General features: G+C 46.3%; 1 protein-coding gene across 1 annotated transcript; it reads left to right on the plus strand.

Moving 5' to 3' along the window:
- Positions 1-480: 480 nt before the first annotated feature.
- On the plus strand, positions 481-26,839 carry rst (irregular chiasm C-roughest). The gene is made up of 8 exons (XM_002133947.3): positions 481-1,250; positions 10,257-10,369; positions 21,129-21,685; positions 21,806-22,006; positions 22,797-22,994; positions 23,338-23,440; positions 23,526-24,074; positions 24,214-26,839. The coding sequence occupies exons 3-8, from the start codon at positions 21,137-21,139 to the stop codon at positions 24,954-24,956; spliced, it is 2,343 nt and encodes a 780-aa protein (XP_002133983.3). The 5' UTR covers positions 481-1,250; positions 10,257-10,369; positions 21,129-21,136; the 3' UTR covers positions 24,957-26,839.
- The last annotated feature ends 262 nt before the right edge of the window (positions 26,840-27,101 follow it).

Below are 27,101 nucleotides of genomic sequence, written 5' to 3' on the forward strand. Positions count from 1 at the left end.
TCCACTTCCCCCCTCCCCCGACTACGATTCCTTATCAATAGCGCCAAGATCTCTTGCACCAGAATAGCCATCGAACCTCAAACGAACCTCGAACGAACCCCTGTTGCGCTTAACAGTGGCCTAACAGTCGTCTAACAGCTGTCGAACCGAAGCCTCTGCCATGCAACATGTGTTTTGTGTCAAGCATGTTGGCATCAAACCCCTGTACTGATTGCAACGCAATTATGAGCCCAGCCGAACAAATGGGCTATGGAAAGGTATGGGCAACGAGGAAAAACGGCACAGCAACATTTAAGAGTCCCACGAACTCCACCTCACCGTGTTTGATCAACAATGTGCTGTGATGGCCTACAAGTATGTTGAACAAGAGGGTGAGCTCAGCCTTGCATGCGTTGTATTTTCTGGGTCGCTTGGCCTGTGGTCCATACCCTTTTCGTCATCAGCAACACGCGCTTGTTGCCGAGCAACATTTCCGAGCAACAGCAACATTTGCAGGCGGGCGGTTTTGAAAGCCGGCCTTGCCGCCCCAATGTATTTCGTATCTCAGAAATTTTTTGTTAGTGACATGGTCGAGACACGTCCATTCACGTTGTGGGCTGCGGGTGTATTCGAAATATATTCGTCGTGTTTATCGTGAAGCGTGAATTCTTTGCATGGAAACATTCGTGAATGAATATTCTTTTTTTGGAATAATAAATAAAAACCTAAGAAATAAATAAAAACAAGGGACAGCAGTGAGCAAAAGAACAAAAAAAACTTCCTACTTGGATCAATGTGTGAAATTTTCAAAATATATTTGAATAAAAGTGGAAAGATTTCAACGAAAGAACGAACCTACAAAAGAGTTTGAGTGGCATAAACAAATGTGGCAAATGCAAATGTCAGTTCAGTTCAGTGCAAAAAATAATTGAGTTTTTTTTATAATTTTTTTATTTTTCTGGAAAAATTCAAATACACCCCAAAATAATACAAAGAAAAGAAGAAAAAAAAATAAACAAGTGCAAAGCCAAAAAACGATTTTTTTTGGTGTGGATTACCAGTGAAGGAAAGTGAAGTGATGGCTTAAATGGATTAAACATAAATAAGAAAACACACTGAGAGAAAGAAAGAGAGAGAGAGAGAGAGGGAGAGATATTATGCAGTGTCCAGATGTGTGCGCGATTGTTCCGGCACTAAGATCTATATAGTACTAATCGTAGATTGAAAAAACCGAATATCATTCGGTGAAAGGAACCCGTAATACGGCCACTGTGAGTAGCAATTGTGTTTTGTCTTTTATTTATGGTAATAGTATCCCAAAACCCCTACCCGGAATAAGCCGCACAATTTTTGGATATTTTATTTCTGTTCTTTTTTGTTTTTTGCTTGGGAAAATGCTCTGGAAAATGCACTAATCCCCCCACCAGTAGCTGCACCTCAACTTTGACCTTCTTGTGTTTGGTTTGGTTTTGTTGATTAAATACGGTTAGGGGTCCCAGCCCACCCACAGTTTCGGGCCTCTGACATTTTCCAGGTTTCGGTGGGTGGTGCACGAATGGATTGGGATTGGATGTTCCTTAGAATATTCGAAGAGATCCATTAATTACGAGATCCATGGTGTGCCAGGGATCGTGGCAGATATTTCTTTCCTTATGAGTGGATTCAAATCCAAATATAGGTAGATTCTGTGCGAAAAAGATCGCAGATTAATTGGAGAGTAACAATTTCTGGCAATGAAAAATAAACATTTACAATATTCCCTTTAAGAATTTTCAATAACAAAAAATGTACACGTTGTAGTCTCATTTGTTGTATTTTTAAATATTCAGCGATAATTGAAAATTGGGATCTGATTTCCTATTCACGTTTTACACTTTCCTCTGGGATAGATCTGGTTCTGGCCAGACCCTAATTGACTTTTTGTCCGTCTCTACCATTCCATCAGAGCATCAGAGCACCCCCCTCCCTCCCTTTTTCGTGGGGAAAAGCAAATGCTCTGCTTAGCTCTGCTCCAATCTGTTCATCTTTTGCTCTTCTGGCTTTTGCATGATTTATGATTGCCTCAAAACGATTATCATTCGTAGGCCATTTAGTAGAAAAAAAGAATTATATAAATATATTAGAGCTTGGGGGGAAAAACAAGTTTTCCTCACTTAGTATTGTGTGCCTTCGATTTGCCTGGAGGCTGCAGTGTCAATGATGCCACTGCCACAGCCAGGGCCCAGAAGCACACTCCACACACACACAGATAGACGGATGTACAGATACACAGATGCACAGAGGCTCGGATCTGTATCTCACAGATACACCGAAGCACACGCACCTGTCCCTTGTCATTACAAAAAAGGCAAGAAAAGTTTCATCTCTGGCTCTGGGCCTCGGTTCCGGGCTTCTGGGCTAACCTTTTCCTTGGCTCCAGCTCCAGCTCCGGCTCCAGCTTCTGATTCTTCACCTTTTTGCTGCTGCTGCTGCTTCTCGTTATACCCTGCACTCGCTGGGGTACAAGGGCCTCTTCAGTCAGGAGAACCCTTTCGAGCTTGGCATCGCATTGTATATATTTCATAATTTGCAACAGGGTATCCCCACAGTCGGGAGTCCAGCTGCCATTTATGGGTATATGGGTGTGTGTGTTGGGGTTTTTTGGATTTTATAATTTGCCCCAATTTGCTGGCATTGCAAATTGCTGAAAACGTCTGAAACAATCGACAGGCTGAGCGGGGGGTGGGGGCAGGCGCAGGGGCAGAGGCAGGCTCAGTCGGCAGGCCGACGGAAGTGCAACATGCTCATGTCGCAACTTGCTGTGGCTCTTGTTGTTGTTGTTGTTTTTGCTGTAGATATTGATTGCCGGTGCAGAGGCAGAGGCAGGGGCAGTGGCAGGGACCTCCGCGTCCTTTTGCCTCCTCGATGGCAGTGGGGCATCGGCACCCAACATTTGTTGGATCGTTTTGACGCGTCCTCGTCAGCATGTCGAAACTTATTTTTCCTTTTCAATTTCAGCTTTCTTTCTTTTTGATTTTTGCTGCTGCTGTTGTTGCTGCTGCTGCGGCTGTCGCTTTGTTAGTTCTTTGCATGCCACAAATTATGTTTCGGTGCTGCCGCTCGCCGCCTCACCTTGAGAGCTGTCAGCCTTTTTGACAGTTTCTGCTGTGGCGTTGCCACTGATTTGACTGGCGAAGGAGGCGCCCCATCATCCCCATTCCCCACTCCCCATTCCTCCTGGAGCCCTTTAGGTTGGGGCTTTTTTTTTGGCTTGAGCACAAAGCCATGATTGGCTGTCTTTTTATACAGTTTGCAACATTTTCTTTTTAATAAATAATAAACACGATTTTTCCATTAAATTCAAGAAATCCTGTAGGACTAGTCCGAATCCATTCAAGCCCCTCAAAGTCCGCTACAGATGGGTCCTCCATCGATCAGCATCCAACAGCTGTTTGGCCATTCATTTCTCAAGTCATTTCCAGCCAGAGACGATGCGAGACAGAGGCCGAGTGAAGAATGGAAAACAATTTATCCCTTGGTTAATTTGGTTAATTGAAGACAATTGAAAGCCGCTTTGCAGTTCATTAAGCCTCATCAGGCGATGAAAAGCGACTTGCAGCCTCCCAGCCTCCCAGTCCCCAGCCATCAGCCTCCAGCCATCAGCCTTAGATCCATTCAGCCATCAGCTTCTTGTTTCTTCATTCTTTTCCATGACCTCCGTCCGTCCGTCCGTCCGCTCTTCCATGCTGCTTGTTGTCTTGTCGCCAGACTAATTAAAATATTTGCACTCAAATGCTTAAGCAATAAATATTTGTCAAGCTATCATCATTAGGAGCCCAGAGAGGGGGAGGTTGGAGCGGCTCTGATGGGGCATGCGGCCTGACCCCAAAAAATAAGTGGAGGCAAAAGAAGAAGCAGCAGCTGAAGAGCTCCACCACTTTGCACCAGGACGGGGTGGGGTACAAAATGGAAATGGAAAATGAAAATCTATGAGAGCGGCATTTTTAAAGTGCCTCCTCCCTCGTCCGACCCCGCACCCCGCACCCCGCACCAGCCCCCAGCCTGCTGCCTGCCGCCCCACTCTCCATCCCCCCCATTCGGTTTGGCCTGCATTTTTGATGAGCTTTAATGGCGCCGCCTTAATGCAAGTGAAGCATACCGCACACACAGCCTTGCCCCTGCCCCTGCCCCTGCCCCTTCCACTGCTCCAGCCGCTCATCGATACGTAGAGAGATCCCATCGAGAATGCCAATTAATAGTCATTGATGGGAAAAGTTGTACCAGAGCTCCAGGGCCAAGAGCCAAAGGAGATGGAGGAGGAGGACGAGGAGGAGGAGAAGTGTGCCGCCGGGTACCTCCTCAAGTCAATAAGTGACTCGAGGGGGGGGGGAGGAAGATTGCTCTTACGGCCCCGGCCATGTGTGATTCCGTTCCGGGCTTTTGATGGCCTCCCTTCCGCACCCGTCCGCTCCCTTCTCCCCTTCGCAGTTCCCTTTTCGGGGGTTGGCAGACGGCCCAAAAAAGAACAGGCCACGCGGAATGGGGACAAACATCAAATTAGTCTAAAAATCGCAGCGGTACAGGGCAAAGGGGGCGCCGGGGGGAGGATAGAAGAGATCCAGAAATACTGGACTCAAATGGGCATAAAATTTCCTTATTGTCGGTCATTGAATGCCGCACAATAGTTTTTGAATGAGAGTCGAAGGCGAAAATTTATGCCATATGGCCTAGAAATTGGAATAGAAAGAGGATTGTGGACAGGGACAGAGGGTGGGGGAGGGGAAGGGGGAGGGAAGATGGCAAAGGGAGGCAAGATTTGGGGAAGAATTGTTTGAAATGTGATATCAGGACCAGGGGACTCTGGAATAAGAGATCTCATCGCCCCTCATTCCCCTCACGGGATCTGTTTTCGCATCTTCCACCATGTGGCAGCCGTTTTCATGCGGCAATTGAACTCTGAGTCAAGCCGAAAGAAAAGAAATTGAAAGAACTTATGAAAATGTTTTACAATATCCTTTTCATGTTATTACAAGTGTATGTCCTTGTCGTCAGCTTTGTCAAAATGTCTGGCAACGCTTCTACTTCCTGCGCTCTTCCTTCTTGCCCTATGCCACCCTGCCACATGCCCCCCCGCACCCGCACCAATCCAAGAAGCTTCTTGGTGTGGAACATCTCTACTCCTCTGGGGCGTCGTCAAGTTCGCGCTGCGTTTGAATATGTCATTATACCCTGCCAGCGGGTGGGTATTATGATTTCCATCCGATGTTTGTCACAAGCAGCCAAAAGCCAAAGAGCTGTGGAAATAAACACACCAAAGTCGATAGCCTATAGTTTTTCCATCATTGTTCTATCATAATCGGATAGATTTGAGAATCGATCCCAAAAGACTTCATGAAAATATTTAATACATGCACAATTTATATTTTAAATCTTTATTTGTACATACAACAAATGGAATAGATTATTAAATTATTTATGGTATGAAACATGAATCCGAGAGAGTATCAGAGTACTCGACCCTTTTTGTGGCTGGTCTGCTCTCCCTCTCTCTCTCTGTCTCTGTCTCTCTGTCTCCACTTTCAGGAACAACAATGTTGACGCGTTGTCGTCGTTGTTGTTGCTGTTGCTGTTGCCGCGTGCAACCCTTCGCTCCTTTCCTTTCATTTTCCTCCTCCTTGGAATGAAAGAACGAAAGGAATGTATGCTGATGTGTGTGTGTGTGTGTGTGTGTGTGTGTGTGTGTGGGTGGATTGCCCGCCTGACGGAAGTGACAGTTGAACATTCATTCATTCATTCGCTCATTCATTCAGCAACCACTCACTCCTCCCCATCCCATCCCATCCTGTCCTGTCCCTCCCTCCCTCGCCCGCTCGCTCGGGGAAAGGGGAAAAATCAAGCCAAAGCAGCGACCGAACAGTAACCATAAAGGAAAAGCTTGACGGGCCAGAAGTAAAGTGAAGCAGGCAACACACAGCACAAAAAAAAAACGAAAACGAAACGAAGCGAAAGAAGAAAATATCTACAAAAAATTTCTATGGCAATTTGGCTTCCGAATTTCAAGAGGGTGAAGGGTGGGGGTTCGAGATGAGCGCGTGATCGTACCGAAAAAAACCTCATTAAAGATATATATATACAAAAAAAACCCTCTAAATCTCTAGGAAATATCTGTAAATATTATTTAAAAATTTCTAAAGTAATGTAACAAATAAACGAATCAATTAATTAATTTTTCAATATTTTTTTAGTCAATATTTTTTCATAAATGTGTCATAAATGCTATGGCAACGTTTTTTTCACCAATCTCAGGCTTTATCCCTATCCTTAAGAAAAGGTTTCTATTTAGAAAATTTCGAGGGCAGGACCCTATCTTTTCCATCATTCTATGGCTCGTGAGTTATGTCTGGCTGCCATCTCTAAGCGCATCTCTCAAAATAGGAGCCGGAGCCGGAGCAGGAGCAGAAGGAGGGGCAGGAGGAGGAGCAGGAGTTGGAGTCAACCATGTGCGATGTCTTCGCCTTCGTCCGTCGCGCGACTCCCCGGCGGAAACACAACGCAATGACTGAACGGAAGTTTTTTGGAAGCGCATAAAATTATTATGGAGTCGTCTTCCACTTTTTTGCTCCTTTTTGTACGTTCTGCGCCTTCGTGGACGTGGACGCGGACGCGGACGTGGCGCGTCAATTGCGGGTCCGAGAGTCCGGGGCTAGGAGAGACAGGACCTTCGTTGCGGCTCTGCTGGCACTTCATAGTCCCTGGCAGTCGCAGTCAGCTTTTTATGGCTCGACGAGCTCATGTCCTCCCCTTGGATCCGCCGGCTGCCCCTCGCCTGCTGCCGGCGGAGACCTTTGTGAGAATTCACTTTAGTTTTTGGCAGTTACTGGGCGATTGGTTTAGTTTGTCTATCTGCCGTCCATGTCCGTGTCCATGTCCAGCCCTCCCTCACTCCATTTTTCCATCGTTCCTTCCCGCAGTCCCCTCTGCCCCTGGTTCATACTATTATTTTTATGCGCAAATTTAATATTTACATTTAGCCAAAGTGGATTTTGGTCTTCCACTTCCACTTCTTCCTCCACTTGTCTATCGTTGACTCTATTTTCTTCGTCTCCGTCGCCGTCTCCGTCTCCGGCTACAGCATTTTTATCAACTGACAACTTCTGACCGCAGAATGTTCCCTCTAGCTCTGCTCCGTCAAAGATGTATCTACAAGATAAACAAGAACAAGCCCAGAAGAAGAAGCAGAAGAAAAAAATATAAAATGGCATTTAGATAAGCCGAAAAACTTTTCCCTCCGCCGCCTGCCGCCTGCCCTCCAGGATAGGGGCTATACGAATGTAGGGATGGGGAAGGGGAAGGGGGAGGGGCCTGCCTGCATATGAAATATTTGTGGTCTTGTGTGGGGCCAAACAACTCTCACGAGAGGCCAGAGACCGACCGAGTATAGCCGGACACTCCGTTCCGGACGGAGGAATGAGATCGAATTTGCCGGAAAAGATCCCAGGCATGCTGGAAGCAAGGGCAGGCCGAAGAGCAAATCCCATTGAATTTCCCAGGAAAATCTTTCAATCTGATTGCAACAAAATTCCTTCATTGATTAGAGGAAACTTTTGTGGCTCCCCCCATCACATTTTACATGTGCATCCGAAACAAAAACAAAAACAAACAAAATGTACAACAATGTTTTGCAAAAATAATCCCGATGATTGTTTTTGCACAGACAATCAATCAATTTAACCATCAATTATCGCCTCGATGGCAGGGCAGCCCATCGATATTAATTTTCAATAACAATAAATGGAGAACTGTAATTATATTTTTACTTTTATTTTATTTTAGGCTGTCTTTTTTCTTTCTCTTGGGAATGCTTTAAAGCCTACAGTTTTTGGTTACATATTTTATTTATTCCACTTGGAATTTTCGAAACATTTATTTTTATTTAATTATTTTTTATTTTATTATTTAATATTTTTATTGTTTTTTTATCATAATTTTTTTTTTCTATTAGTATTTAATTGTTATTTATATAAATTCGTTTCTGTGTTTATTATTTTTATTTTTTATATGAATTTATTTATTAATTTTAGAATTATGTATACAAATTTTAATTCGTTTTATTATTATTTTTCCTGTGTTCCCAAGAATTCTTTCATTTCATTTTGGTTTATTATTTTGTATTAATATTTATTTAATTTATAATTTTGTTTCCTAAAATATAAAAAGGAAACGAAGCGCACTCTGTCCAGGGGGTACGTGGGGAGGAGGGGTTTCTAATGTCTCTAATAAATAATTCATCTATTTTTGTTTGTTTTTTTTTTTTTGGGCTATGAGTCACTATGCAGCCACCCCTGTAGCCCCCCCACGCCCACGCCCACCCACCTCTCAAGGGTTCCAGCTGCCTTTGTGCTCTAGTTTAAGTTTCGATTTTGTTTGCTGTTCAGTTTTTACGAGTAAAACCGTATAGCCCGCCCTCGGACAACCCCCAAAAAAGCGGAAAAGCGAGCCCAATCGCAGTCCACCCTCTCCCGTATGAGTCATGCAATTGTCTACCATCTGGAGGAACCCCCTCCTGGCTATCCCAATCCCCCGTTGTGGAGGATTTTCCCTGGGTAAATCGTTAAATTAGCGCATTTTCGACAGCAGCTGACTCGGGATCTGGATCTGCCCCGCGGCTGAGGGCGGGGGGTTTAGGAAACAGCTGACGTGGCAGCTAGGGGAGTCGTGCGGGGGTGGTTGGTTTCCCCCCGCTCTGTGTTGATTTCGATATTTTTATTTATTCCCATTTTGATACCCGCCCCCTGCCACCGCTCCCGCTCCCGCTCCGGCTGCCGTTGAATTTGTAAAACATTTCCAAGTACACGAGCGACAAACAGGCAACCACTTAACGCTTGTTGCCACGTTCATCCATTTTGTAGCCCTGTCCTGCCATGTCCTGGAGTGCGTTTGCACCACCTCCTGCCCCACCAGCAGCGGGGGCAGCAGCTGGAAAAAGAGACAATCGCCTGATTCGGCTTTGGCTTTCCGTGCCACACACGTTTTGTACTTTTGTTTTTTTCTTTTTTCATTCATTCTGCTCCTGCTCGACTCGCTGGCTCTCTGTATATTTACTTTTATTGTGTTGCATGTTGTCCCTGTGTGTGTGTGTCGGAGACACAGACACACACACACATACCTAGCTACATATATCTTTTCTAACCCTCGCACTGGCACTGCCACTCCTGCTGCCTCCTTGGAAGGGCATGCAAAGGGAATAATCGGAGAGAACGTTCCATGAATCATGGCCTGCAGTCGGTCGCTCGGTCGCTCGGTCGGTCGCTCAGGTGTGTGACGAACAGGGTGGGGGTGGGGGTGAGGGTTAAAATAGGGGGGAACTAGCAACACACATATGTGCGGTTACACGGGGGGTTTGGGGTCTCATGCATGAATCAATTTCTCAATTTGTTGCAGGCCTTTGCAGGGCATCGGTAGTATGCACATGATACAGTGCGTACCGAAACTATCAGGCAGTTGCTACACTCCGATATTTGATAAATTGTTTTCTTCATTCGGTTGCCATCGTCTGCCCATTCGTAATTCGCATCTCATTCGGATACCTTTTCAATAAAAAAAAAAACCGATAGCCCTGGAGCACCATCGGAGCACTTCCCAAGTCCCACAGCCATTTCCTCTGTAATATATTTTCATTGCAACAATTACCGAAGATCATAATAGAAAATTAAGTAGAGGAAAGGACAGAGACAGAGACAGAGACAAAGGTCCTTTCTCCAAAGAGAAACGACTGGCGTGGGGTAAAAGTTGCATAAAAATGTCGATTGTTGACTTTTTATGCGAAATATGCGTGATTCCCGACAAGTTTTTTGGGGCAGGATGAATGAATGGATGGGTGGAAGGATGGATGGGTGTACGGGGGTATGTACTGTGGGCAGGGGTACATTATGTCTAATAAACATTTTGTGCCCTATAAAAGAGCAATGAATGCGGAAGCCCATCGCTGCCAAACACGGGACCGTGCGTGTTTATGGCCGAAAGATGAAGACGAACGAACAGAGCAGCCATCAGCCAGAGGCCAAGCGGAACAAAAGCAAAAACATAGCCAAAAACAAGTAGCAATAGGAACAACAATTAATATGTACACACACACACACACACACATACATGAGAATCCAGCTATGAAAACAAAAAATAGCCAGAAGTCGAAACACACACACAGACAGAGACACGGCCAGAGACACAGACACATCAGGAATCCGGAATCAGGAATTAAACTAATAATCTGACTTTTCCGCCTTGTGTTTTCCTTGCAGATCTCCAACGGAACGGCAGACGAAGCCCCAAAGAGAAAACAAAACAGAGAGAAAAACACCCAGAGAGGGGCAACCGCAACCCCAACCCCCGCCCCAGCCCCCTTTGCACAAAGGTAAATCCATCTATAAGAATCCCAAAAGCTGCAAAAATGTTTAATAATGAGAGCATTTTTAGCTTCAGACAAAACATATTTTCCAAAAGTTAATGAAAGAAAATGAGTGAGGAAACCATACACTCAGAGAAATACAGCCATATTTAGGTTAAATTAAATTTGAATATTAAATAGAATTCACTTTGACTTCAATATAAATATTTTTAAAAGTATTTTGACTACGTCCCATATTTAATCTAATATTAAAACTAAAAAATAATTATATTTCATAATATTAGGAAATATATTTCAATTAAATATGAAATTTAATGTAATATATTTTATTTAAATCAGTTATTTTCCCATAATTCTTTTAGTAATTTTCACTGGCAATTACTCGCTGCAAAATCTTTTCGATTCTCAGAGCTTTTACAACAAATACTCTTTAAATCTTTCAAAATTCTTCTACGTGGATGATTTCTTGCTGGAGATTTCTCATTACAAATATGGGGGTTGTAGCATTTTTGCTACGGTCATACGTGTGGCATTACACAATGTCGAAGCGAAGGCTTCGAGTCGAATAATAGTAGTAAAAAATACGAAAAAGAAGAAAAAAACAATTGTAAAACAAACTGCGAGAAAATAAAGACACAAAGAATAGCCCACGCCAAGCCCTTGACGAACCGAAATCAGTGTGGCAACCCTGTCCCCTGCTCCGCCTCGAGTTTCGCGTCCATAATAATTAGTTATAATCGGATTTGGTCGACATAGACATAGCCATAGACATAGACACAGGCTGAAGGTGTCGCCAGTGGAAGTTGTTGTCGTCGTGGTGGCAGCAGCTTGTGGTGCATGTGTTGCAGCACACACAGAAAGATAGATACGGAGAGGTATAGAGGAGTGCGGAGTGCGGAGTGGGGAGTGGGGAGTGGGGAAGGAACGCCCACACAACCCACCAATATAACGGTCGACCACAAAGCAATCAAACGAAAAGAAAAGCCTGACAACTCTGAGTGGGTCGCTGGAACCGAAATCGGATTCGGAATCGGGAAAACTGTATCTGTATCTGTATCTCAGACACTGCAACGGGTGGGTCTCTGTCTCTGTCTCTGTCGCTGCACCTTTTCCCTGTCTCTGTCTCTGGCTCTGTGTTCATTATTATTGCTCTTTTCTAACACGTTTCAATACGATGCGATTCGAGTCGAATCGAGTAGAGTCGCGTAGCGTCGCATCGCATCGCATCGCGTCGCGTCTCTAACTGAATGCACTAACTAAACCAAGTCGAAGTTTTTTTGTGGGGCCCCACACAGCAGAATGACAGAATGGGGGGAATCGAATGGAGTGGAGTGGGGAAACCCACCTGTATCTGTACGGTGAAAAAGGTCTCTTTTTTTTTCTGGCATCTCGCATCTGGCTCTTATTTATTGAATTGATTTGTATTTGTGGATATTTCTTGTACGATTTAAAATAGGTTGTTTCTCCTCTCTCTTTCCTTCTCTTCTGTTGTGTTATCTTTCCTTTTCTGCTGTCCCGGGCCCTGCACTTGCTGCAGTGTCATGTGGCTGGGTCTCTGGATGGATGGGGGATACTCGTATAACTCAATTAGCCGCTGGAAGGCAGGGCCCCCAAAAACGGACAAAAGAATAACCCATTCAGAGCCACGGCCACAGTCACAGCCACAGCCACAGATGAGGTAGCAGCCGGCCAAGATTGTTTATTCTTCTCGTTACGTTACGTTGCCCTGCTCGTTCTTTCGGCTTTTGGGGTACCCAAACAGGTACCAGGGTACGCCAAAAACAACAAAAACAAATAACACCAGTGACAGCTGTCAAGTGAAGATTTTACAGATTTCTGGTCAGGCAATTGTCGTTGTCGCAACGTTTGCTGCAGCATTTTGGGGCAGGCTTAGGTGGTTGATAATTTGAAAGGAAAACACTAAGCATTTGAGCGTTAAACTATGGGAACTTTGTCAATGATCTCAAAGATATGGATTGGGTATCGTCTAAGGAACGGTATTTTATTGGTTTCTCGGGATAATTGAAGGAATAATCTTCTTAATCTAGTAATACTAATTTCATCTTCTTACATTTTACTATTTGGAGTTTATTTTGGAAGGTCGTACAACTCCTTTTCCCAGTTAGTTTGTCTCAGATCATCCTCAGCTGTGGGCCCCGTTCCAGAAACACCTTTCGAGCTCGTGCTGGTCCGAAACTACTATTTCGACATCGACATTTTTCACTCTGTTTGCCAATCGCCTGGCTTTGACTTCGACTTTGACTCCGACTCCGAGCCTAGCTCCGGCTTGGATTGGATCCATCTATGTCAAAGCGTCGGCCCACACGCTCCTCTCCGTCCGCTACGAATGGAAATAAAACGAAACGAAACGAAACGCAACGGAATGAAGTGAAATAATAATAAAAGAAAAAAAACACGCTTGGATGTGTGTGGGCGAGCTTGGACTTGGAATGGAGCTCGAATAGAGCATAAAATATGTTAATAAGGCTTAAAGTTATACAAATCTCTGACTCTCGACCAAAAGTCGCCGGAACAGGCATAGGCACAGGCAGAGCCACAGGCACAGGCACAGGCATAGGCACAGATCGCTTGTAATACAAAACCATAAACATGAATTTGAAAAAAATGCTAAAATAAAGTGGAGAAGCCGAAGTCGAAGTCGAAGTCGAACGGGGAACCCAAAACCAAAACCCAAAACCCAAAACCGAACCTGTAGCTGATGCCGATGCCGAACCCAATCACAAGACAGACCCCAAATACTGTTCAAGAGACGACAGCTGCTGGCCTGGTCTGGCCTGACTGCCCCTCTTCTGAGAGCCGCTTCTCTTTGTCATTGTTGCAGTGACAGTGTATCTTAGAGCATCAGAGTATCTTTTCTTGGCCTGGCTTAATTTCCTGCTGCCGCCGCCGCTGCCCGACCTCAACTTGTTCTGCCCTTGCCTTTTGTTGCTGTCGCGGCACACAGCACACAGCACACACATCTTCTTCGGGCCCGAAACCCCGGACACCCAAAAAAAAAAAAGAACAACACAAAAAACCAACCACGAAATCAGTTAAGTTCAGGTGTTCAATTTACTGATTGAAATTCAGCTTCGATGTGGCCAAGCAACTTTCATTGTGGCTCTGACTCTCCCCAATCTCCGAGCCCCAATCCACAGTCCCCCCTCCACAGACCCCCTCCACAGACCCCGTGATACAACCACCACTCGCACGAGTGTACATATAGACCTTTTCCTGCTCGTCTGTCATCATTTTCTCTTATGATTTTATTTGGAGTTTGGGCTGCTGCTGGGCACTGCGACTGCCACTGGGAGCGATGGCTGTCCGTCCGTTTGTCTGGCTGTCTTCTACATCTATGGGTTCGTTTCATAATTTTATGCCCGGCCATGTCAGGAATTATGTTAGAATTATGCTAATGAGAGTCAGATCGATTCCAGATGCTTTAATTATACACGGTTAACAAGTTTTTCTTAGTTTCTTCAGCCTTCCGTCGTCGTCTTATCCCCTGTCCGAGCTGAAGCTGCAAGACTTGATGAATAACTTAACTGGTCGTCGCCGGGCAATGCTCGGTCATGATATGATAGCCATGCTAACCGTGTTAGCCAACACTGGTGGGGGGTTCGGGAGACGGAGGGCCTTGTCTCGAATTGATTCAAAATTAAATTGATTAAACTTATGAAATCTGAGCTGCGATCGAGTCTTGTTTTGCCATCATTAATCTTTTATGCGTTTTTGGAACGGAGTTTCCGAGAGACTGTTGAAAAGAGTGTTTAACAGTGCTGTAAAACAACTAATTACAAAAATCTTCAACATCCATGCATGTTTAAATTATGACCCAAGTTAAGAGTTACCATCCAGATGTATAGTGTTGATTATGTGATGACTGTTATAAGGTGTTAGCCAACACTGGAAAACATAACTCTTTAAATTCCTTACAAAGTCCATACCTTAATCAAAGAAAGATTATCTACTACATTTCATTTCCTGCATTATCCAACACTCTTCCGTTTACAACCAGAAGAGCTCTTAATTTATAGATCAACTTATTTATCAACTGTGATTGTATTCTGTATATTTGACTAAAAAAATATAGTCATTATATTATAGTCATTATAGTTAGTCAACACTGGAAAACATAATTGCTTAAACTCAATCCTTAACCACTCTTCGTATCTCTTACTTCAGTCCTTGAGAGATTATTTAATACAAAACTATTTTTTTTTAAATTCCCGCCTTAACCAACACTGTCAAACTTGTTTCTGTGGAATAGTGACTCGCCTCTCTCCTTTTTATTTGTGTTGGCGCCCCACATTGATTGAGTTCCTCGGGAAGGATGAGAGCGATGACCTTTTTATCTGGCGTTTACTGTTGTGTTAACTTTTGCTGACTTTGTAGTCCTTGTAAGGACTTCGGCCCCGAGGTTCCTCTGAATGGCTCTGAGTGTGCGTGTGTGTGTGGGTCATTAATAGGCGATTTAAGTTTATTTTTTGGCCGTTGCCTTTTTATTGACACTGGACCCGGGCTCGGGCTCGGTCTCGGGCTCTCTGTGATCCCGGTACTCCATTTAGCCGGGCTTTTGCCTTGGGGCCCACACATACACACAAACAAACACACATACACACAGACGCACTTGGGCTCCTTTTGGCCTCTTAATCAGTCGGGGATGCAGAAGAGGCCGATGCGCCCCAAATTGAATCCCTCGCAGCCATCATTGTTCGGCCTCATCCTCTTTGGCTGCTCTTCGTCCGTTTCCTCTTCCTTTGGATCTGCCTTTGGCTTTGGCTTGGCTTTCTCCTTTTGCCACTTAGCCGTTGCCTTTTAGTTGATTTGTTCGAGCAAACAAATTGTCAACAGAATCACCGAGAAGGGGGTCCCTCTCCTTGGAGCAGGGCCCCAAAAGGAGATACGGTCAAAAGGCGAGAGGCCGGGAGGCCGGGAGGCAGGAAGACTGGGCAGACACAGACTAACGCACAAATTGATTTTAATTGTTAGGCATTCCCTTTTTTAATTGTCCTAATCTCTGCCGAACTCTGGGTCCCGGCCGACCAATATCCTTTATGCCGTTTCCCTTCCCCTCCGCACTCCCCCCTCCCCACTCGCTGTATCCCTTTCGGCTCTTCTGTTTGTTGCCATTTTCATTTTGTCAGCACAAGTCCTTTAAGTAGCCTTGCACGTACTTCTCCCCAATTTTTTCTGCCCCGCTTCCTCTTTCTTTTTGGTGAAGGGTTAACCGGTCCCCGAAGAGCAGTCCAGCCATGGCTGTTGCATGTGTGTGTGTGTGTGTGCGAGGGAAAGAGAAAGGAAGTGGCATTTAGAGTGAGACAGATTGAGGCATCCTCGTTGCGGCTTTCAAGTACAGTCGACACTTTAACTGGCAGTTAAAGTTGGAGCCTGCAGAGCCAGATGGGAGCATCGAATACACATACAGTATGTGTGTATATGACGGTATCTGACCGACTTACCTGTTGGCTAAAAACAGACAGTGGCCTCTGATAGGTGGACCATAAGTTCAGCTAAGTTGAGAGTTCAAATCTACTGCTATGACACTCTCGGTTCGATTCGATACTCACGACTTTTCGAATAGGATTCGCACACGCACACTTCAACACTGTGCTGTGCCTGCTGTCTGTGACACACACACTCGTATGCGTACAGCTTTCGTCAATCGTCAATCGTTAATCGTCAACAAAGATTGATCGTTATCCCGCCGGCAAGCAACTGTTTTGCAGACAAAAGCTGATTGCTTCGCCTTTTCCCAAGATAATACCCGCTTGATGCCGCAATCCGGCACTTTAGAGGCGCCCCCCTTCCTCTGGTCTGGGCTCCGAGCAGCCGCCAAATGCCAATCACTGGGAAAACAACAAGCAACAAAAAAGAAGAAATATAACAAAAAAAAAAAAAAAAACATTTCCGTTCCATGCGCTTTCCGCTCCAGTTTTCAATTTTCGCTGGCGTTCGGTTCGCCCGTCGCCCGTCGCTCGATGTTCGATGCTGGATACTGGCTGGCAGACCAGACCCAGATACAGATACAGTAATTATTTTCAGGCGACGCTTATCACACATAAATCTCGGGGCCGTGGCTGAAGCTCTGTAGCTCTGTAGCTCTGTAGCTGTGGCTCTGCTCGAAATCCAATCGATACGGCAGCCCCAGCAGGGGGACCGGGCACAGCGCTTCAGGAGATTGTTGCTTGTTTTGTCAGGCAGACAGCGGCGGCGGCGGCGGCGACGGCGGCAGCAACTTCCCTCGGCCAGTGGGCTTCCTTTTGCGAGCATGCAACTCTTGGCAGCTGCCTCAGAGGGGCAGCCATCGCTCCCCATCTCCATCTCCATCGCCATCTCCATCTCTGTCCATTGCCGACGCTGACCACAAGAAGCTGTGGGGCAGCTGTGCAGCTGCAGCATGCGTGGCATGGCAGCATCCTTTAATGCCAGTCTGAGGCATCTGTTGTGATATTTATAGTTGCAACTGGAAAATGGAAACTGGAAACTGGAAACTGGGGAACAGGTGCTAAGGCAACGCCCGACTGCACCATCTAGAGACGGTCCAGCGATCCCAGTCAGGGCATGGATCGTGTCACGCAGAGAGCCACTCCTGCTCATGCAGCATCTCTGCAGCCACCGATCCGATCCGATCCGATAGCTGGGGCTAATGACGATACTTCCCCTTCTCCAAACCAGTTTCCACGATACATCCATCCATCCGCACTTATTATCGTCAGCTCTGTTCGGTTCGGTTCGGCTCGATTCGGCTCGCTTCGCCTTGACGCGCCTCGGACTGCAGTGATCTTCGGGTGGGTTCGGTTCGGTTTGGTTCGGTTTATTAGATGCAAGCTGCAGCGGATGTTCAGCTTCCTTCGACGACCAGAGAAGACTTTTGTCATTTACAGTTTATCTTGTGCTTTCGCCGCCTCTCCCTCTCCCTCTCCCTATGCCTACCTCCCTCTCTCTCTCCACGTTAGTCGCACTCCTAGGCACGTCGAGAGTGGCTCTCATAAATCAATAAAGAAAGGCCCACCTGGTACAAATAACTTTGAAAAATTTATATTGAACTGAACACTCGTCCACTCCCCTCCCCTCCCCTCCCTCCATCCACCATCCTCCCCGACTTGGACTTGGGCAAAAGTTTTTCGGCATTTGCCGACCACTCCCCAGCCCCAGCCTCAGCCTCAGCCTCAGCCACAGCAGGTGGGCCGAGGCCCAGAGAGGAGAGGCCCCCTCACAACTTGAGTTTCAGTTTTTTGTTTGAGTTTTAGAGAGAGAAAAGCGGGGAGGGGCCAGGCGATAGGGGTGGGGGGAGGGGGCCAATTGCAGCTGCTACTGCTTTGGCTTCCAGGCTTGGCTTCATCTCTCTTTCCAGCTACTGTGCATGGACCTGGCCAATGAGTGGAGTGATTTGTTTTGTTAGCCAGGGCCCACTCACAGTCCTTCTGCAGACCACACCGAGCCCCTGTCGGACGGTGACCTATATGAAATGGCCTGGAAAGAGCAAAAGGAGTGAAAGGATGGAGCACTTTTGCCCAAAAGTCTCCAAATGTTTCTGGCCCTGGCCAGAGATGGCTCTTTAAAGCAGACAGCCACTGCCTTGAAAAATCACCCAGCACCCAATCATCATTCGGTGGTAATTTCCATCGAAAAAAAGATAATCAATTTCCCCCCGCCGCCGACGGCTAAGAGCCGATAGTTGAGCCGCTTTCCCAGCCACAGCCTACTCCCTCTCCCTCTGCCCCTCTTCAAGCCCAAGTCCAAGCCCAAGAGCCGATGAAACCGAATCTTTATCGCCCATAAAGAGGAGTGAGAGAGCAGCAAAAAGAAAACTCTGCACCGATGGACCTAGCGTGTCTATAATCGCCTTTAATTACCTAACCAAACGCAGCGTCATCAGTCCACCCCAGCCACAGCCCCAAACCCAATCTCAATCCCGATCCCAGCAACAGCAACAGCATCGGATGGATCCCTAGAATCAACTGCCCCGGCACCTGGCATCTGGCATCTGGCACCACCATTTCCATCTTTCCATCATCATCATCATCACCATCATCTTCTCCAGTCGGGGTTTCTCTCCCACAGCCTCATGTGGATTTGGATGCCAGCTCTAATTTCGAGTCATTTCCAGGCCCCTCCCTTTAGGTTCCGTTTTGTGGGGCTCTATGCCGGAGCGGAAGCTCGCTAATCTTTTGCCTCCGTTTGCATCTTTTTTGGGTTATTTTTTACGGACCTTCGCCCTGTGCACCTTCAATGCTGCTCTTCTTCTCTTCTGCTTCTTCTTCTTTTTATTTTCTGTTATAATTTCGTTTAATTTCTGTGCATGTGTGTGTTTGTGTGTGTGCGTGTGAGGGGCGCCAATTTCCGTATAAATGCAATAAAAAGAAATAATAGCGTACAAGAAAACGAAATTAGTCGAAAGGCCCAACCACTGACGGAAGCGAACCACAAAGAAACGAAATAGAAAAACCTAAACTCCACAGAATATACAGAAATAAAGAAATACAGAGCGAAAATAAACTACAAAAAAAAAAGAAACAGAAACAGAAATAGAAATAGTAAAATAGTAGTTACAGGAAAACAACAGCAACAGCCACAACGAAAGAAAAAATGCGTGAGAAAATTCAAGTGGAGCCAGCACCTGTAGAGAAGACGACGACAGCTACCGAAAGGGACGCACTACTTGTACACTCAGAGAAAAATTGCATACTAAAAAGTCACAAAATTTAAATTTCATAATCGGTTTCTAAAAATACAAAAATAAATACGACTTAAACATAAATATATTCAAGATTTATTTATTTGAAATTATTATAAACTTCGATTAAATTATTTGAAATATGAAATATATTTATATTATCTATTGTGCATACATTTTTAAATCCAAGTCGATTCTCAGGGCTTTTTTCTCTGCGTGTACTGGCAGGTGTGGGGGCGGGTCTTCCCCGGTCTCCTCGGGCTTAAATAAATACGGTAGGGCAGGGCAGGGCTGGGCAGGGCACGGTAGTGCCGGTTGATTGGTTGAGATTGTGCTTCATACGATATATTGTAGCTGCAATTTATTAAGCAAATCTCCCAAATGGCACTCGAGTAGAGCTCAGCGTTTTGCTGGAGCTAAAGGTGGAGCTGTATGTGGAGCGGTGGAGCTCTAGTCAGTGGAAGTGGAAGTGGAAATGGAAGTGAGTGGCAGAATGGTGAGAACATGCTCTCAGATTGAGTTACGGACAGGGCGATGAAACAGAGTGGTGTGGATAGATGTTACTGGGATTATGGATAGACAAATATATAGTATAAGCCTGTCAGCACAAGGCTCTATATTTTTGCTTTCGCTTTCCATTGGCTTTCCCCCCCTCAACCACTTTCCAGGCCTCTTCTTGGAGTGTCCCTTGGAGTGGTTCAGCCGCAGAGACCAAACCAGAACCCTTAGCCTCTATTCGGCACCCCCGTGGCCTGGAGTACCTACCCTCCCCACCGCCCTCTTCCTGCCATCGTTTTCCCCCCCACTTTCGGTTCGTTAGAACATTTTCATATCTGTGTTTTTGTGTGGTTTTAATACTCGTGTTTTACATACCATACATAGCCATTCTTTGCTGAATATTTACCAAGATTTTTACACATCGTAAACCCGTTTTCCTCTCGGCTTGAGCCTTCTTGCGGTGGCGTCCGCTCTGAAGGAGCACTCCTGCTCCTATTTCTTTGCTCTCCCCTCCGAGCAGCTGCTTTGACTAATTTGAATGTAATTCGCTTTGGCGCTCACGTACTCCGGGGCGGGCCCTGCCCTGTCGAGAGCCGAGTCCGCCGGATGGCTTGAAGAAACATGAATAAAACCAAATAAAATGCGAATGAAAATAAAAATGAGTATTAAAAAAGACACGCGCGCTAACAGCAAACCGAACCAAACCGAAAACATAAACAGAAAACAGCAAAAACAGCAAACGGCGCACACAATAAACGCAATAATAAGTAATAAGACCCTGAAGCAATTGTTCCGTTTCCCCAACAAATTTGTCCAACAAAACGCGCGAAACGCGATAAAAAAAAAACATACAGAAAGAAACCCCCAACAAAGGGGTATAAAAAGGCACAACAAACAAACAAATAAATAGATATGTGAACAAGAAGAAAAGACAATTTTGTGTGTGTTTTGTTTGTGTTTGTGGTGGGTCTTAAAGGCGCCAGCTCAAGGCCCGAGCAAACTGGGTTCCGGTTTTCATAATAATAATCGCTTGATGATTGCCAAAAATGCAACAAAATCAAGCGATTCGCTTCAAGCTGCAAGCCCAATCCGCTACAGAGATATCAAGGCTAAATGAAAGCAACAGTCCCCCCCATCCATCGGCATCCATCCATCCGCCATGAATCCAAGCGATAGAGAATGCATTGCAGATCTGGCCATCTGGCGTACCGTATACGTTATAGATCGTTCGAAAAAAAAATAGAAAAAAAGAATGTTGTATTCCTGCACGTGGAGAAAAAAGCCCTGAAATTTTTAATATTTCTGCCATTAATTTATTTTACATAAATATTCAAATAATTGATTTAAATATATTTGATTTATAAAAACAATTATAAAAACCATTAAAATACAGGACAAATTTCGAAATGAATGAATATGATTTAAGCAGAATTATGTATGTACATATATTTTGACATGCAATGGTGAAAGTTTCTATGGAAATCGCCATACAGCACCTTAAAACTCCATAGTAAACTTTAAGGAGAAAACCCAGTGAACCCTAACTAAACCGCAATCGCATTTGTGCCTCCCTTCTGTCTATTGCAGCCACTCGGATGACGCAACGGAGGAGACATCAGCCGCCCACGATGCAGACACTCGCGATGATGCTGCCGGTGCTGCTGCTGCTGGTGTTGACGTCAGTGACGGTCCTGCCGGCCCATGCCTCGCCTTTTACGAGCTATCAGAATCAGCGATTCGCCATGGAGCCGCAGGACCAGACGGCCGTGGTGGGGGCACGCGTTACGTTGCCCTGCCGCGTCATCAACAAGCAGGGCACCCTCCAATGGACCAAGGACGACTTCGGGCTGGGCACCTCCCGCGATCTGAGCGGCTTCGAGCGGTACGCGATGGTAGGCAGCGACGAGGAGGGCGACTACTCGCTGGACATATACCCGGTGATGCTGGACGATGATGCCCGGTACCAGTGTCAAGTGAGTCCCGGCCCCGAGGGACAGCCGGCCATCCGGTCGACATTTGCGGGCCTGACAGTGTTGGTGCCGCCGGAGGCACCGAAAATTACCCAGGGCGATGTCATCTATGCCACCGAGGATCGGAAGGTGGAGATTGAGTGCATCTCTGTGGGCGGGAAGCCCGCAGCTGAGGTGAGTCGTCCTGCTGTTCGGGTGGCAGCAGAAGTCAAGCCGCATATGTGCATAGTCGAAACGTTGCTCTAACCTGCCGCACACACCTTCCGCTTTCTATTCCTGCCTCGTTCCCCGCAGATTACATGGATTGATGGCCTGGGCAACGTGCTAACGGATAACATTGAGTACACGGTGATACCGCTGCCCGATCTGCGCCGCTACACGGCCAAGTCGGTGCTCCGGCTCACACCGAAAAAGGAGCACCACAACACGAATTTCACGTGCCAGGCACAGAACACGGCCGACCGCACCTATCGCTCGGCGAAAATACGTGTCGAGGTAAGCGAAAACCAAACGAACCCCGAATCCCAGACCCAGACCCAGCCCCAGACCCAAACCAAACCAAAGCAAAGCAATGCTGTCCACACAGACAGACAGGGGAGGCCAGGCCACCTCTCCGCCCACCCCAGGACATTGCAGTTTTCTGCATGTCCGAGAGGGGGAGAGACCTGCACCTGCACCTGCACCTGAGCCTGAACCTGGGCCTGGGCCTGGTGATGAGGCTGCCTTATCTATGGACGCTGACGCGTCGCAGTCAACGCTCTGACTGGGCTATGGGTATGGCTATGGCTATGGCTCTTTGGCTCTGAGCCTACTATCAATTTTACGTGATGCGGAGGCCGATTTATGCAGCCCGAACCCAGGAGCACAGAATGGCACACTGAATGGGGCTTTTGTGTTGGACATGGACATGGACACTGACGGGCTAATTCATGCTCAAGCATAAAGGCGAAGGCCATCAGGCCATCCAGCCATCCAGTCATCCAGTCATCATCTCGCATCTCCCATCTTCCATCTCCCATCAGGGTGTGAAATTGAGGCATGGCATGGTCCAGGCCAAACAAAAGGCCCCATCAGCAGGCCCCCAACTTGTCGTTGTGTTGAGTGTCAGGTGTGTGCACAGCTGACAAATCCCTGACGAAGATGTCAAACCCAAAAGAAGGGACATCAGTGCAAGCCCTCGAGCCCTCGAGCTCTCGAGCCCTCAAGTGTGTGTGGGATTGATTGACTTAACCCCAAAAACTAACGTCATCTTCGATTTTCTCTCGTTTCTTTCTGTCCATCACAGGTTAAGTACGCGCCCAAAGTCAAGGTGAATGTGTTGGGAGGAGGCCCGACTGGGGGCTCCTCTATGGGAACCCACCAACGGATTGTGGAGCATGCCCAGGTGCGACTCGAGTGCCGGGCAGATGCCAATCCCAGCGATGTCCGTTATCGCTGGTACATCAACGACGAACCAATTATAGGCGGTCAAAAAACTGAGATGGTAAGTGGCGCTCCCATGGTTCCTCGGTGACCGGTGACGGTGCCTGGTCTTGGTCTTGGTCAACATTCCAGAAGCGAGGCGCATAATTAGAGCAACTATTGCGATAAAAATGCCTACCTGTTGCCTGCTGCCTGCTGCTGTGTTGTATAATGTTACTCAAGACCAGGACGGGGACGGGAACGGGAACGGGGACGGATGGCAATTATAGGAACCAGTTAGGCCTGGACCGGAAAGGCCTAACGTTCCCACAATTTGCTAGCCAGCTAGCCAGCTAGATGGCTGCCTGTGGAGCTCTCTATTAACCAGATCTCCCCCCCTTCTCGTATTCCGTTTCACTTTGCAGATCATACGCAATGTGACGCGCAAGTTCCACGATGCCATTGTCAAGTGCGAGGTGCAGAATTCCGTGGGCAAGAGCGAGGATAGCGAGACCCTGGACATAAGCTGTAAGTAGAGCTTTATATCAGACAGAGGCCCACATGAAACCTCATCATCCCCATCCCCATCCCCATCGCCATACACCAACAACAGATGCCCCCAGCTTCCGGCAACGTCCCCAATCCCTGGAGGCGGACATCGGCAGCGTTGTGTCCCTCAGCTGCGAGGTGGACAGCAATCCCCAGCCGGACATTGTCTGGATCCAGCATCCCAGCGACCGCGTTGTCGGCACCAGCACCAACCTCACCTTCAGCGTGAGCAACGAGACGGCCGGACGCTACTACTGCAAGGTGAATGTGCCCGGCTATGCGGAGATCTCAGCGGATGCCTATGTCTACCTGAAGGGATCCCCATCGATCGGCTCCCAGCGGACGCAGTACGGCCTGGTGGGGGACACCGCACGCATCGAGTGCTTTGCCAGCAGTGTGCCCCGGGCCCGTCATGTCTCGTGGACGTTCAACGGACAGGAGATCAGCTCAGAGTCTGGCCATGACTACTCCATTCTGGTGGACGCCGTGCCCGGCGGGGTCAAGAGCACGCTCATCATCCGGGACAGCCAGGCCTACCACTACGGGAAGTACAACTGCACTGTCGTCAACGACTACGGCAACGACGTGGCCGAGATACAGCTGCAAGCCAAGAGTGAGTACCAAGACCTTTGCCTCTTTGCCTGTCCAACAAATTATAATTACCATAAATCAGAAATAATACCATATTTATTCCGTTACTCATGTTGCATCTGTTTCCCCTTTCCGCTGATTCTCTTCCCTTTCCATCACAGAGAGCGTTTCCCTTTTAGTGACAATTGTAGGTGGAGCATCGGCCTTGGTCTTCCTGGTGGTCCTCATTATCCTCCTGGTGATGTACTTGAAGTGCAAGAATCGCACCAAACTGCCGCCCGCCGATGTGATCAGCGAGCATCAGATCACCAAGAACGGAGGAGTCAGCTGCAAGATGGAGCCAGGCGATCGCACCTCCAACTACAGCGACCTCAAGGTGGACATCTCCGGCGGATATGTGCCCTATGGCGACTACACCACCCACTACAGCCCACCGCCCCAGTATCTGACAACGTGCTCCACCAAGTCCAATGGCAGCTCCACCATCCTTCAGAACAATCACCAGAACCAGCTGCAGCTGCAGCAGCAGCAGAGCCACCAGCAACACCAGCACCACCAGCAGCAGCAGAGCCACCAGGCACCGCACCACCAGCAACCACCCGGCCAGAGCCTGCCCATGACCTTCCTCACCAACAGCAGCGGGGGCAGTCTGACGGGTAGCATCATCGGATCCCGGGAGATACGCCAGGAGAATGGTCTGCCCAGTCTGCAGTCGACGACGGCCTCTGTGGTGAGCTCCTCGCCCAATGGCAGCTGCAGCAACCAGAGCACTGCCACCACCACCCACGTGGTGGTGCCCAGCTCGATGGCCTTGAGCGTGGATCCGCGGTACAGCGCCATCTACGGTAATCCCTATTTGCGCTCCTCCAACTCCTCGCTGCTGCCGCCCCCCACAGCGGTCTAAGCGATCGAGTAGTTCGATCGAGCAGCCCACTCGAAGACTGATCTCAAGGGACACGGGACACGGGACAAGGGCTACGCTCTGCACTGCTCCTGGCCTGTCCTGGATCGTTCAATGGGGTAAGATTGGGGCGTCCGCGCCATTGGAAGATTTTCAGCAACCAAAAATTCGAATCGAGTAACGAGTAACTTAAAGATTTAGCTTAGAAAGAGCTCACACACACACACATCTGATCGTAATTGTATGACTAGGCTTAGGTAAACCAAACCCCCCCCCCCCCACCACCCGGCATCCAGATCCTTCGTTTTCTAATCGTTATCCTGCCTAGCCCACTGGAAAATAATGGAATGTACTTTAGCTTTAGCAGAGGGAATGATCTTTTTCGAAACCGTAGTGTGCTTTCTGCTTCGGTTTTCCAATCTAGGCTAAGCGCAGTTCTATCTAAACAGAGACTAAGCTTCAAAGAATCAGTGTTAGGCATTTACAACTATCGAAGGAAAGAGAGAGAGAGGGAGAGTGTTAAGAAACGCCTTAAAAAAATACATTAACTGTTGGCTGCAGGGGCACCTGTTGAGTTTTCCGCGCAGCGAAGGGATTAACGGCACTGCGAGGGCATTTGTTAAGGGTTCATCATTTAATGCCATTTGGAACTGAAGATGGAATAATAATCAAACACACATCTTTTATATATACCTACCGATCAATTTATCTTTGTGTTTTTTCATACTAATTTTTACCAGCTTTCACTTCAATCTTTCACTTTTTTACCTATATATTCTACTTCATATGATCTAACTTGTATCTATTAGCTTTAGCATGAAATTATCTCAGTTGGTTTCTATCTGGCTACTCCTTCGACCCAATAATAATAGTCTTAACCATTTTCCATGCCTTAAACAAATGCCCACGAAGTGCCACAAAAAAAAATCAACAATATATACGAGTATATATAAAAATGTAGAGAAGCAAAAACAAAATTCAATTATATATGTTTAAATGGATTTATATAATCTAAATATATATAGAAATACAGACAGACAGTAATTCAGTTGAATGGATAGTATTTAAGGGAAAAAATATGCCAAAGTACCTGATAGTATTTAAGTCGAGAGCCAGCCGAGACCCTGACACGGCGCTCTCATCAATTACATTTAAAAAAAAAAAAAAAACAATTTAAATTTATTAATATAATTTGTAATATTTTTTTTTTTGAGCTATAACTAAACGTATGAAGATAAGTATTTCGATATAAGGATATGCCGATAGAGAATATACAAATGATAGATGTTAGATCTTCGACAGTCGCCTTAACTTATGACACGCCCACACACTCTCGAGACAGCGCCCATGCTAGCAGCCACTAAGAGATAGAGGATAGAACATGTATTCAATTCGTCAGTTCAATTGTTCTAAGTGTACTTCTAAGTGTATAACGGTCTAATTATCCTAGTTGTAGCCTAAAGAAACACACACACCCACACACATCTACATAATGATATACCTAAATATATATATATATATATATATATACATAGATATAGCTATACATACATAGTATTTACATTCATACATACTATATATACAAACAATTTTTTTGCATAGACCCTAAGCATTATATTTTGATAAATGAACAATTCGAAGTAATCATCCAGCAGACGTGTATAATTCTTGTATTTCTTGTAATTCCTGCAATTCCTGTAATTCCCGTTGCCCCAAGTTCAGTTTAGTTTCTCTATATTTATCATAGATCCGTGTATTTGTGGATATCGCGCTTGTCAATTAAGCGACAAACAAATATAAGTGTTTTTACCTATACAGAATGCAAATTATAAAAACAAATAAGCTAAAAACAACAAAACAAAAACAATAAAACACACACACACAAAGTTAAACACGAAAAAAATTAAATAAAATGTATTGAAAAAAAAAAAAAACAGAACCAAGTGGGGAAAATCATTCGGAATTTGACATCAAAGCGCGCGGCCAACAGCAACAAATGGCTGCCGGGTAGTCCCCAAGTCCAAAGACAAATAAGCGGGGAAAAACATTTTTAATTTGAACCAGGACATGGGCAGGGATATAGACAGGACACACAGGCCGGACCGGACCGGACCGGACTTGGCCGGAAAGGGAGTTGAGTTGGCCTGG

This window comes from Drosophila pseudoobscura, chromosome X, assembly GCF_009870125.1.
Source record: "Drosophila pseudoobscura strain MV-25-SWS-2005 chromosome X, UCI_Dpse_MV25, whole genome shotgun sequence".
NCBI lineage: Eukaryota > Metazoa > Arthropoda > Insecta > Diptera > Drosophilidae > Drosophila > Drosophila pseudoobscura.

What these genes read in the sequence shown, in the direction of transcription:
- rst (XM_002133947.3), top strand. Translation starts at nt 21,137, where the DNA reads ATGACGCAACGGAGGAGACATCAGCCGCCCACGATGCAGACACTCGCG. An exon ending in CGGCGAAAATACGTGTCGAG is followed by an intron (nt 22,007 to 22,796) that starts GTAAGCGAAAAC and finishes TGTCCATCACAG; the next exon opens with GTTAAGTACGCGCCCAAAGT. An exon ending in GATACAGCTGCAAGCCAAGA is followed by an intron (nt 24,075 to 24,213) that starts GTGAGTACCAAG and finishes TTTCCATCACAG; the next exon opens with AGAGCGTTTCCCTTTTAGTG.